Raw genomic sequence first — 14414 nt, forward strand, 5'->3', positions numbered from 1 at the left:
TGAAGGTGTCTCTATTAAGGCGGCGACACATACGCGCATTTTGGAGTAATGTAACGTTACAGCGTAACTGTAATGCACAAGTGTGTACGTTGTTACTGTAACATTTGTTGTGTTACGTGGTCGTTCCGAACTTAGTGGATTTTTCGTCGAACATCAACGAATGTTTGGTTCGATTGTTGCGCTAGTGTGTCCGTCAACTAGGTGATCGTCCCGAATAAGTACACAACAGCTGTACCTAGATATGCTAATTAACTAAATATTATTTTAAAAATTATATAGATTTGTATTACTTAATATTTCATGTTATAAATTATAAATATTTATATTCTACTATATGATAATATTGATAATAAGTATCTCGGTGGTTTGAATACCGTTTGAATTAGTTTATTATATATTATATAGTACCTATATTACAAGGATTCAAATGTATATGTTGTTTTAGAAAATATATTTTATCATTTTTATTTTTATTTACCATACTCCCCTAATTAAAACTCTTTCAACAAAATATGTTATTCCTGGTACCTAATCCTTCAGGACGCTTATAACGCAATTGGTGTAGTGATCTTTTAATCTAATCTAAAAAAAATAGAAAAAAATGTATTTATTTCTTTAAAAAATTAACTTAAAAGCGTCATCACTAGGTGGCCACTATTAACAAGATTATTCATGTATTTAGTTTTTCCATTTTAGCTATTACTCTGTTATTTTACCTATAAAGTATTGCTTGTATATATAACAATAAAAGAAAAAAAACTACCACATGACTGTAATAAAGCGTTGACCAAAACAACAAGGTATAGAATTCCTGAGCTCACGACCATTTTTGCTGATAAAACTTCGAACAATACTGTCTACTGTCTAGCCATGCAGCAGCTGGATATTTTGTCCTTTGGTCGACTACGACTGCTGGCTGCTGCACACATGGATTTACCTATACTCGTATAGTTTTAAAAATATATGACTAGAGCCTAGGCGGTGGGCAAATTCCGTTTCGCGACACATAATTGGTTATCCGTAAATGTGGTCAAACACCTTGTTGTAGGTAGGTACTTTAGTGATCCCTGTTGAATGACTAGTCAATAGTCATCTCGGCACGGGTGTAGACATAAACAGTTTACAGTCTCGTATGGCCGACTCGAACTGTGGCACATATTAAAAGTTTTTTACTACACACAGTTTATCATCAATTATTTTATAATGACAAGCAGTAAAGATAATTTTAAGTGGAACAATGAAAAAACATTAGAGTTTATTGAAATGCATCACAATAAACCTGTGTTGTGGGATCAGAAAAATCCGAATTATTTTGATTTTCCATTCGCCAGCTTCCCTGTGTCAATTCGCCATTAGTTTCAGTATCAAAAGTTCCAGGTGGTGTGTACATGTTAACCGAATGCATACTTTTTCTCAAAAAAATTGCGCAAAAGCGCTACAGCCATAATTATTATTTCAGCTTTCTCGGGCTCCAATAAGATTAGCTTTCGCAGTACTCGAAATCCCGATGACGAAATTCCGAATACATTTTTGACAACACGTCTTGCTCTACATAGTCGATAATTGAAATTTCTTTTTGTGCTACCTTTCGGGTGCATGCCCGAATAAACCTTCATTAAATTGTTGTTTAATGGAAATGCTTCGTCGCCAATCATATAATATGGTATGGATTTAGTTCTGCCAGGTAGAGGTGTTGGAGATGGTAGAGAAACCGATTGGTTTTCCATATTTTTGAAGAGCTCCGAGTTTTTAAAAACACCTCCATCAGAAATCCTTCCTTGGCAGCCACAGTCCACAAAAATAAAATTGTAGTTTGCGTCTACTAGTGCAAATAACACAATGCTGAAAGTAGATTTATAGTTAAAAAAACTCACTACCACTATTGAAAGGAGCTTGTAACACCACGTGTTTCCCATCCATGGCTCCTATACAGTGTGGAAAGTTCCAACGGGATTCAAATTCTTCGGAAATTTTAATCCATTCTTCTTGTGTAGTCGGTATTTATTATAAAATAATAATGTATTTGTATGAAATTATTAAGTTATACTATAAAAATATGCCTAGGTATTTTATGGCATATAGGTACTTTTAGTGTATTTATCTACGACTTATTTAACTGTAAAAGCTTAAACCTTGAATAATTTTTTCATTATCTTATTAGAATCTGGGGATGGGAGGGAATGTATTAGTCTTATACAATAATGTTAATTTTATCATTTTAGATTCTGAGAGAAACGATGAATGTATTGATTTTACAACGATTTGTGTGTTTTTATCATTACTAAAGATAGGATTTTGATGACTGCATTTTTTTTTAATTGATTCTATAAAATACCTTAACTAACAAATGGTTTCATGCCCTCTTGATTCAAAATATACTAATTTTAGGAATTTGAACTTGTTTGTTTGTTTTTTAAAGTCATTTTTTTCATAATTGTAGTTGATTATTTCATATTATATATACTAGCTGACCCGGCCACGCGTTGCTGTGGCTAAAGTTTTTGTTATATTACATTATAGTAAACAATTTAAGAGGAACAATAAGAGAACATCAGTCACGGAGTCCACTATGCTTTTTCACACAGATGGTATTTGTAAAAAAATATGGTGATCTCCTTATTTGACTTTCTACTACTATAACCCTTTAGTACAATGAAATTATTTACTAACAAAGACGAAAATGTTGATGTTGGTATACAAATTCACTGGATTGAGATTTGAAGGGAAAGTACGTTGAACACAATTAATTAAAATGTTCTTACACTTGATATTAAGCAGAAATCAATAGGTACAAAATAAAAATTTATCAGATTTATTATTTCCATTTAATTTTATAACAAATATAAGTATATTACAGTATAATACAGTAAATAACATGTGACGCTTACACTCATGAATGAGATAGGCAAGGCAGACAGTCTTAAACTTTTAAACAGTAATATCTATTTTTTTGAATTATAAATACTTTCAATTTCAATTTAATTTAACACCAATCGGTGCACAATGTTTTTGGTTAACCTGTCTTTAGCTAACACAAATAGATTCGACGGTTTCCCAACACGTGAACACGCAACATATAGTTGCCCATGAGAAAAACATGGATTTTCCAAATTTAAACCACAAATGGACATTGTTTGACCTTGAGATTTATTTATAGACATGGCGAAAGCTAAACGAATTGGAAACTGTAGCCTTTTGAAGGGTATGATATCAAGGGTACATGTTATCATAGCACATTGAAATAATAAGTGAAAAGTCAAAAATAATTTTCAATGGAGGTTAAATAAAAATAATATAAAAATTTTTGTACAATTATTGAAAAAGTGTGGGAAGCTTTGTGCCATTTTCTCATTGATATATTAATTAACAAAAGTTTGTGATATTACTTACATGTATAAATTGAAATTATTGTTCATGTGCTCCTACTGTGGCTATTTCTCGTTTTATTAATAGGTTATTACGTACCTATGAGAAAATATATTTTTTTTTTATTTGTAGTTGATTAGTGGTTTTGGAAATCATAGAGCATAGTAAACTATTGAGTATGTCAAATGGTGCACAATATTTTTGGTTGTTGGTTGTATTAACAATTCATATCTACACGTATTATGGCGATAATTCTCGGAACAATTCATACCTACACGCCACCGACGATAATACACATACAATAGAAAAAAGGTCAGGTTACAGATAGATATTATCGCGGTCGGCCACGGAAAAACCCGAAATACACCATGCAATCATACAAATTTATTAAAAAGTTAATTAAAATATTTAAAGCAGCGGTTCCCAACCTTTTTAGTCGGCGGTGCCCTTTTGTTGTTCCAAATTTAGTTAGGTGCCCCTCTGTGAATATTATGAAAAACATGATAAAAATGAACACTTGTTTTCATTGTTGACCGATTTAGTAACTAAAGAAGTCGATTTCTATAAATATAATATTTGATATGATCATTCATTTGATATATGTACTTTTTGACCCCAAACAGTTCTCTTTCACACATGTATTTGTTCAATTTGTTTAACTACTTATAACACATTATTTCAGCTGTTGGAAGCCATTCTCTGCAATTATTTTCATATTCGGCGTTATGAATTTTTTTTTTATTTCCGACATTTCAGAACAGGTATTACATTTTATGTTAATTGTAATTGATAACATTTCAAGCTTTTTTAATAAATCAGATATGCTGCACTTTGCGTCATAGCTAACTAGGTTTGCCACCGTTGACAAATTTTTAAAATTAAATATTTCTTTGAGAAGAGTGATTCTAAACTTGTATATTTTCTTATTTGGACCAAAAGCCAACAGTTTACAAATTTTGAAATATGGTTCAGCTGAAGAGCTTATAAATACATTGTAATTTGGATAATCATGATATGCATTGCAGATACTTGCTGCAATAGAGTCAAAGGCGCAAGTATTTGATATTAAATATGTTTTTTTCTTATACTTTATCGGTGTTGACTTATTTTAATTTAATAAATATGTATTTTTAGCTGATCTTAGTCTTGAGTTGTTTAATACTCTTTTAATATCCGTACATTTTTCTAAGTATTTAGTTGGTCTCATTTTCATATTTTTATTTATTGATTGTTTTACTACTTTTGATGTTTTGCCTTGTCCACACCGATTTTCTTCTTCGATGATACTCTCATCTGACATATTATCATTTTCAATAGATTTGAAATTTTCATTTGACGATGTTGAAGAGTTACAATCAAACAATGAACGTTTTATTTTTGAATTTATTACATTTTTTTCCAATTCATTATTATACTTAGGTTGTCTTAAATGTTTTTCCCCTTCATTGTTGTATTTAATGGATACATTATCTACTAATACATTATTATTGTTTAATGGAAGTAATTTTTCATTTTCCATGAACTCATTTTCCATGAACTCATTTTCCACTACTTCCGATTAATAATTATTTTCTTCGTTGATTTTATTAGTAGTATTGGTGTTAATCTTGACATATGTCATCTTCATTAAACTACTTATACCATTTAAGTGTGTAACGTCACAGCATTTTTTGGCGTATTATTTTATTGAAAACAGTCCCCGAGCGTACCTTGTTCACACAAGTAGGAAGTTGCAAATGGCAATAAAACGGTGATAGTCTTTATGGACAATTGTTCGTAATCACTTTCCATGGCGATGAAGATTTTAAACTCTACGTTTACTAATCAATATCAATAGCACATAATGACTTACATTATATAAAATCTTAAGTTTAGTGTATGGAGTGCCACGGGTACCGTGTGAACTGCAGTGTTATCGAATTATTTTAGTTTACGCATTTTATTTTCACTAAAAATGTCAAAAGTTAAATGTCCCAATACTGATCGACTACACAAATTTGTTTTGGAGTTTGGTGAGGATGTGTTTTCAACAGATGGGTTAGTTTTATTTTGTAAAATATGTGGAGTCAAAATTGCATCAGAAAAAAATTTACTTTAAATCAATACATCGCAAGCAGAAAACATGGAAGGGCGCTACAACGCAAGGAGACTCAAGATAACCCACACAGCAATGATATATTTATACAAAGTTAAATAAATATTTCAAAAAAGTATTCAATATTAAACAAATGTTAAATTTTCATAGATAAAAGATTTTTATATATTATATAATTCCTAATAAATATTGGTTGAACCCTTTGTATAATTATTAATCAAAGTAAAAAAAAAATATTTAATCAATATTAAATAATTAATATTTATAAATTTATATTTATTTATGATTTTGTAATGGTTAATTAATGTACCATCAACGTTAACTTACATTGAATACGAGGAAAACAAATGTTAAATAAATATAAAATAAACAACTGCAATTAATAATAATTAACATTTTATTTTCATTAATTAATATTATACAATCAAAAATTAAGTACACATAATATAAAAATTAAATGAGGAATTAATGTCTAGGTATTGTAAATTATAATATATAAATACTTTTTTAAATAAACCTGCACTGTATATGTGCTCAAAAAGAAAATAAACAGTTAAAAATAAAAGAAATTCCAATCTAAAAAAAAAAAAAAATATTATTCAATATATCATTGTATAAAATATATTATTTATTTTAAACTTTTAAGTTTTAATATATTTAAATCGCTTAAAAAAAAAATATTCCAACTTGGATTAAAAAAAAATTGATACAGCTTTAAATAAAAGAATTAGTATGGATGATAAAAAATATAAAGGTTAGTTTTTTTTTTCAATTTGCCTCTTCAAATTAAATGGAGCTTGAGCAAGTACATACTTAATAATATCTTCCATTTCATTTTGAGTACTGTGTTTAAACTTTTCTTGAGTTTTGATGGCATCTAAAAATTAAATAAGAAAGTTTTAATAATAGGTAAATATAGCATATAAGTAGTATTCATTATACATTATAACTAAACAGAAATTACACATTAGTGTGTTTAACTTATTTTTGGTTAAGAGAAAAGATTATATTTATGTTGAATGAGGATATATAATATATTCTTCCTGATGGCCATTTATATAACATGTTAAAACATATGCATTTATATGTTTACAAATCTGCAAATAGTTTTACTAAAATTTATGTGTGTACATTATTATAGTTATTTATTTTATTGCATGTAAACTATTAGTTATCTTAAATTTTGATTTAATAAGATATATTTTACACATTTTATTTTAGTTATAAAATGAATTATATTTATATAATAAATGAACATTGTTATTATTATATTGTACCTGATAATAAAATATCATATTAATAAATGATTATAGTAGTTATGTAGCCTGAGCATGTATTATCTGCACTATTGACTTACAAATTTTACTAAATTAAGCATCATGGGTACACCCACCCATACATTTTTAAAAACCATTGCTTAAAAATAATCATCTTTTCCCTACACCACTGCCTACTACACAATAAAATCAATAGTTATATTATATAATTATTATGCATCTTACCAAATATTACTGAACAAGTTGCTAAATTTGAAAATTTCTGTTTTCCTTTTTTCCCTGTATAAGAGAAGTCTTTCAGTAACTCATCTTTAAATAACTTAGCCATAAGCCTTTTTACCATCGATTTAACATTTTTTCCACCAATATAAGATAGTTCATTCACCTAAAAATATGTAAATATATTAAAATAATTGTAAAGGCAAAACTCTCAAATTTCAAAACTAAGGAAATAAATGAAAATAAAAACAACTTATCCTTTATACTTTAATAACTGAGTAAACAAATATTAGACAGTAGGTATACATATAAGAAACTTGGCCATGATCTTCCAAGTCCTTAAGAGGATGCTACCCATGCATTTGTTGTCTCCGTCTTACACACATACGAAATACCAAAATTTTGTTCACTAGTTTCAATAGTTTTGATATTAGAGTGAGTTGACCTATTATTAAACTTTTAGGTAAGAACATTCTCTGTACTTAAGCGTTGGCGATTTTTAAATTTTTTCATTTTAAAGCAAAATATGGGTATGTGAAATATCAAAAATTAAAAATGATCATATCTCTCTTGAAAATTAAAATACATATTTAGTAAAAGCCAACGCTTAAGCACAAATAATGTTATTATCTAAAAATTGTATAAAAGGTCAATTCACTCTAATATCAAAACTATAGAAACTAGTGAACACAATTTTGATATGTCGTACGTGTGTAAGACAGAGACAACAAATGCATGGGTAGCATCCTCTAAAATTATACGACAAATATATCCATGATAATCATTTTACTTAGTTGCTTTTTTTAGAAATATTTATAGGTATAAAATAATAGCTAGTATTTTTAATAGTATTATATAATATTATTATGAATACCTAGCGTATTATAATATTATTTAGCACAGAACTTTTACTTGTTTCTTCGATTACTCTAAAATTACTATACTTATTTAGTTACAAAAATTAAATTATAATTAATTAAAACTCAATATTTCAACCATTTTATAAGTAAATCAAAGATAGTTTAGTTTCTTACCAAGTTTATGCGGAATGTACCTTCTCCCAAAATATTATTTTCCAATGTATCAAGATCTGCCATATTATCGATGGGTAACGGACAAGTCATATCATTTAATAATGATGAGGATATCCCATTCATAGAAGAATCTTTTGTTGGCATGCTATTTAAACGTATTTCAATAAAATCAAGTCTTTGAGCCATATCCCTTTGATTGTTTATGATACGTCTTAATTCATGTTTGATAAATGTCAACATATGTAAAGTTTCTTTTTGATAATCTGTGCCTGTATGAAATTTGTAAATATAAATATAAAGTATATTTTTAAATCAAACTGAAGAATTACCTAGTGGTGTACTATTTTTAACAGCTTCTGTAGATATGTCTAATAGTTTAGGTGTTCTGATACATACTTCTGAACTTCTTTCATCTGTTAAAATATAATTGAAATTTAAATAAATAAATAATAACTTTATTGTTAAAAAAAATAATATTTACCAAGATGAACATCAGAAGATTCTAATTGAATTTCAATGATTTCTTCATTACTATTAATTTTATCATAATAGTTTAAATTAAATGTTGGTACTGTAAAAACAAAACATGATTATATATAATACATCTATCCTATTGATATAAATCATTTGTAGCAATTATTAGTGAATAACAAATACATTATGACTTACCATCATTCTTATACTTATCAGTCAAATTTGATGGTATGTCATAAGACAGCTGTTTAACTATCGATGGTCTTTGTTGATTTTTCAGCACTTTAAAAAAAATATTCATATATATTATACGTACAAAATAACATACAATAGATATTTATTTATTTATTATAATACATTACAAGTAAAAACTTACTTTTCAACTTTTTTGGAGAAGGAGACCAACCTGCATATTTTAATGTACGATCAGACTTATTACTTTTATTGAATTTTTCATCATCAGAATCTAAATAAAATAATAATTGTGATACATAAGTGTTATAAATTAAAATATACAGATATATTATTATTTAATTAGGAGAACAAATAAAATTAATAACCTGAATACTCGGGACAATCTGAATATGACTGGTTATTGGTTTTTACTTTTAATTTTCTCTTAGACTTTAATTCACCAATATCTGACAGGTCACTTTGATTACACCCTTTTTCTGCCAAATTATTAGCTTCTCCAAATGATTCTATAGTATAAAAAGGTATCAAATTTTAAAAGTATTTAATAGTTAGGAATTTTGTTATCAAATAATATTTTTTACTGATATTTTTTTTAAGAATTCTTGCTTCATGGTAATCAAATTCAATTTCATTAGGAATAGTTTTAAGTTGTACAAATTTCTTAATCAAAGCTCTGTTTTTTGGCCACGCACAAGTTCCATTCTTTGTGAACCAAAAACTGGGTACAGGTTCTACAGAGTCATCACCATAAAAGTGAACTACTGAATAGGTTGCCATATTCTAATACTATAATAATACAACAATAAATAATGTTTGTTAAACAATAAATATCATAGCATAAATTACAATTTATAAGGATACCTATACATATTATTTAGATATTATCAATTATTCAATATATATAAATATTATATTAAGTATTTTATCAACTCAGAATTTGTAATAATAAAAAGTAAATAAAATATATAATAAGATCAATTTATTTATGGTTATATGTTATAACATACACATAAAATTAATAATTGTATTACAAATAATAATCAAATAACATCAAGAGTATGTAAAATGGGGTATGCTACATTATTATTATCATTATCAATTAATATCATATACTTAGAAAATTCTGTTAACTCTACATCAATTGTTGTGTAATCTTCAGATAATTCATCAACTAATGCTATACCTAACTTTAAGCTATTAATAGGTTTTTTAAAGTAACAACAAATTTTATTAAATTGTTTAACCAAAAATACATTTCTACCATTAATAGAATCTTTACAAATATTTATAACTTTAAAAATACATAATTTTTCATCATAATCAAACCCTATATAACAATCAGAAACAGAATTTATATCTATTTTAATTCTATTTTTAACAATTATTTGGAACTGAGAGGTAGTAAAGTGTTCAAGTAAAGGTCCATTAACATGCTTTTTTTTGTATATTATTTCATTGCATGGATTGTTTAATTTACATTCACTAAAGGTTAAAAATTCTTGATAGCGTTTTATTACTTGCTCTAGTGGTCTCTCATGTTTTCTTACCATTTTTTTCAAAAACTTCATGTAGTTCTCAAATGGAAAACAAGAGCATTCCTCTAAGGAGCCAAATTTCCTATAATCATCTACAATATGGATTAATCCATGGATATTTTGAGATGAAAATTGAGATCCATAAATTTCTTCAAACTTTTCAACAAAATGTATCAACATTTTTTTACTAAAATTTACCAACTTTTCAGTACTATTAGAAGATAATAGAATTCTAAAGGCTACATGTAAACATATAAAATGAATATAACATTCATCCAATAAAATTCCTTTTAGCACTATAGGTCCAGTATAAAGTAAGAACTGTCTAAACTCGGTTGCTTTCCATCTCACTACATCATTTAATCCCCGAGGTTTTCTTGAAAAATCAACAGTTACATATTTTTTATTAAATAAGAGACGATTGGTAACTATATTTGCATATCGGCTTTGTATGCGAACATGTACAGGAGATTTTTTAAATATACCCAACCATAATAAAATCAATTTCTTAACAACACCTAAGCATACTAAATGCATATAATCAATACTGAAATCGTCCACCATATTTATATAAGGTATTTCAGTTAAAATTGATATTGTATTGCCTATATGATGTTCATCATCAATACGGTTTATAAAATCTAAATGAGTTCTATTGCGAAAATTTGTACCTAGAAAACACATGGTATTATTTATACGTTCACCTTCAACGGTGCATCTTGGACAGGAATAATATCCAACATGACCTTTGGTGCATAAAATAAAACTCTTGGCTGGAGTATCACAACAAAATGTATCTACCTTCACATACTTTTTACCATAACCAGTATCCAAACCATTTTCTGCTAAAAGTTTAAGTTCATCAACAAAATTTTTTAAAAATAAATTACTGTTTTGTGGTTTTTCTTTCCCCCAATAAAGACCAATTATGAACACATTAGATTTAAAAGAACTGTACCGAGCATATGCGAGAATTGGCCAAAAGGCGCTTGAGGAACTTTTTGTCAAAGGCAAACCATCAATGCCAACAACCAATTTAATTATATTTTTTTTAATAATTGAAAAATTACAATGAGATTTTAAACCATTTGCAATACCAAAATGGTAATAATATCCTGATTGAACAGTTTGAATTTTGTTAGGTTTATTAGGTGTCTTCAACACCGTTCTAGCATCAACAGGAAAATAACTAAAACATTTATGATTTTTTAAAACCTTTAATAAAGAAGATAGTGCAGATAATGTAATATTATGTTCAATTGTCCAATTAGCAATAAGTTTAAGAATAGAACATTGATCATCATATAAAATATTATTAGCATTTGTTAAACATTCATCATTTGAATCGGAGCTACATGATTCATTTTGTAGATCACCATAATCAGATATGTCTACATTATTGTTATCAAAATTAATACTTGAAAAAGGAAAGGTAGATGTATCAATACTAAGACTGTTAGAAAGGTGATCATCATTACCAATTACGCTGGGAGATGGTCTAGCATGGCTTTCTACAACCAAATTATTACCATTATCTTGGGATGTACTTGATTGTGGGAAAAAGTTTAATTGTTCTTGATTTTCAACAATAAAATCAATAGTTTCCATATCGTTCAAATATCTTCTACGCTTAGTAGATTTACTTTCAGATTTACTAGACATATTTGTCATTAAAATAAAATAAAAGAATGACTATTATTATATGTATAATATATTATAGAAAAGTCCTACTAGTGTAAATAATAGTAGATATGAAAACACTTTACTACCTACCAGCTAACTTCAAACTATTAATAATTTATTGTAAAACAAATAAATTAAACTTATTACTAACTTAAATAAAATTTACATTGAAAATAATATAAAAATAATACTGTGTACCTATATTTTTGTTGGCGTCTGGAAACTTATATAAATATAATAAATGATAAAAGCATAATATGCTAATATACAATTTCTATAATAATTATACTTCAATACCAAGCATTGAATTCATCAGCAACAGTATACTGCAATTTTCTTTAGGGTAACTAATTTATTAAAAAAAAAAAAAAAATTATCTACTTAATATTTAATTGTAAATTTAATTTGTTTATTCTTACCAAAATCCCAATTGATATAAATTAATAATTTATCGTGGCGTCTGAAGCTGTAAATTTATAATTTTTAAGTTGTTAAAAATATAAATTATTGACATAAATGTACTATGTTTATAGGTACATTACAATCGTCAACTTGCGAATATCTCAATTTTTACTTCATCCAATAACCTTTTTAAAAGGAAAAACAAATTTATAGTTAACTGTAAATTGTAATTAAAAATTTGTACGTCCAGAGTATTGTTACCAATAGCAGACTATTCCAACTCCTATCATTAATATTAATTCTGAACATAATATGATTTATATATTATATTATAATCTTATTACACTATCAGCTACTTACACCACCATGGCTAGTACTTAAACATTTTAGGTATATTATATATTTATAAGTTATCAAACAACTTGCTTAAGTAATAGCCAATAGGTATTAATATATTTTATATTTAAATTAATTCAATTTAAGAACACTATATTATATACATTTTGTATTTACATATTTTACAGATTGTAGCAACGGTCAAAATGTGTAGGTAACCAACAAAGTTAATACACAAACAATAAGCTTATAGTGAAAGTAGGGAGTCCAACCACAATAATTAATTTATATAATTTTACATTGTTACATATTAATATACTTAGTAAAACAAATGAATTACTTAATAATATCACCTGCAGTATAATGAAACTGGCCCGTCACTATATATTTATAACATATTACATAGAAATAACAATATACGTAATACAAAATGTAATACCTATTTGTTTATATTAAATAACTTATTATTTTTATGCTTAACTATTCATTCTGATTCTGTCTACATCGTTTTAGTAGGTGATTACAATAATTTATACCTAATATTAATAACAATTAACAATAATGAGCACGATAATAAAAACTTAAGTATACTTACCAAAATGTAGACAAACATGTGTTCGTGAACTGTAAACTGCAGATATTTTTTATATTATGACTTCCATCGTAAAAAACGAACGACACAATAAAACGTACAGTATAATAATTATTAATTATTACAAGTGACGAATACGTATGTTGAATGTTTTATGTTAAAATGTAAAATGCATTTAGACAAGAATACTTGGTTAAATCTGCAATGTAATTGTAATTATTTGACATTTGTATCAGTGTATGTAATATGTATGTCCGATGTCGTATTGTCGATTGTCGTGTGAGTGCGTGACAGACGGCCGACGGCCAACGAACGCCGTGCCCGAACGATAAACATGGGCAGTGCGGAGTACGGTGGACGCAACGGTCGTTTATGGTTTTCCCCGCAAATTACTTATAAATTATAATTCAACAACAACAGATTTCTATATTTATAACTTAAAATAGACAATATTGTTAAGCCGCCGAACCTTTTGCAAACCGTTTGTGACGTCCAAATTTGTACCAAGTTTGCTAGAAGTTGGTCAAAAAAAACCGACGGTAAATGGATTCGTGCGAACGGTTCGCAAATAGTTCGCACTTCGCAAGAGGTTCGGCTCGCTAATGCAGTGTACGCAGCTTAATAATTTACTATATTTTACAACTATTTTAAACAGTATCATCTCCTACAAACTGAATTTTGAATATTGTATTGTAATATTATAATTTGTACGTCTTAATGGCTAATACTTACAAAAATAACAATGAATATTCTGATACCTACATTTAAATAAAACAAATGTAGAACAATCCGCATCTATAGTATAGATTCTAATATTCTATACGCTTTTAACCTGCATTTAGTTAATTGCATTTCTTAATAATAGCGAGTATAATAATTCCTTACCTTTGATACACGTAGTCTGCAACTACTGATACAGAGATCATAAAATAAGTAAAATACCTATAGGTATACTGTTTTAAAACCAATTAAATAAAATCACAAGGAACCTGAGGTAGGTCTTACTCTTACATATTTTACAACTATATAAAATACTTAGGTCTTAGGTACTAGAACGTCTAGATCAAGTCTGTATCAAGATATTAAATGTACCAAACTTGAAACTACCAACTCAAAGTTGTTAAGTTAGATAAAGTATCTTAACTCTTTATGACGCAGTTAGTATAGTAATAATTAAATCAATAAATCTATATTAAAATATGGATA

General features: G+C 27.3%; 2 protein-coding genes across 2 annotated transcripts; both read right to left on the reverse strand.

Annotated features, from left to right (window-relative positions):
- Positions 1–1391: 1391 nt before the first annotated feature.
- Positions 1392–1920, reverse strand: LOC132946027 (uncharacterized). The gene is made up of 2 exons (XM_061015856.1): positions 1875–1920; positions 1392–1822 (listed from the first exon to the last, which is right to left on the reverse strand). Exons 1-2 carry the CDS (start codon positions 1918–1920, stop codon positions 1392–1394), a joined length of 477 nt encoding a protein of 158 aa, XP_060871839.1.
- A 4219-nt stretch (positions 1921–6139) lies between these two features.
- Positions 6140–14086, reverse strand: LOC132936984 (uncharacterized). Its single transcript, XM_061003810.1, has 12 exons — positions 13212–14086; positions 12298–12465; positions 12077–12225; positions 9242–9446; positions 9026–9166; positions 8842–8931; positions 8661–8747; positions 8473–8562; positions 8321–8404; positions 7992–8260; positions 6964–7123; positions 6140–6338 (listed from the first exon to the last, which is right to left on the reverse strand). The coding sequence occupies exons 4-12, from the start codon at positions 9435–9437 to the stop codon at positions 6217–6219; spliced, it is 1239 nt and encodes a 412-aa protein (XP_060859793.1). The 5' UTR covers positions 9438–9446; positions 12077–12225; positions 12298–12465; positions 13212–14086; the 3' UTR covers positions 6140–6216.
- Between the last annotated feature and the right edge of the window lie 328 nt (positions 14087–14414).

The sequence above is a fragment of the Metopolophium dirhodum genome, chromosome 1 (assembly GCF_019925205.1).
Source record: "Metopolophium dirhodum isolate CAU chromosome 1, ASM1992520v1, whole genome shotgun sequence".
Taxonomy (NCBI): Eukaryota; Metazoa; Arthropoda; class Insecta; order Hemiptera; family Aphididae; genus Metopolophium; species Metopolophium dirhodum.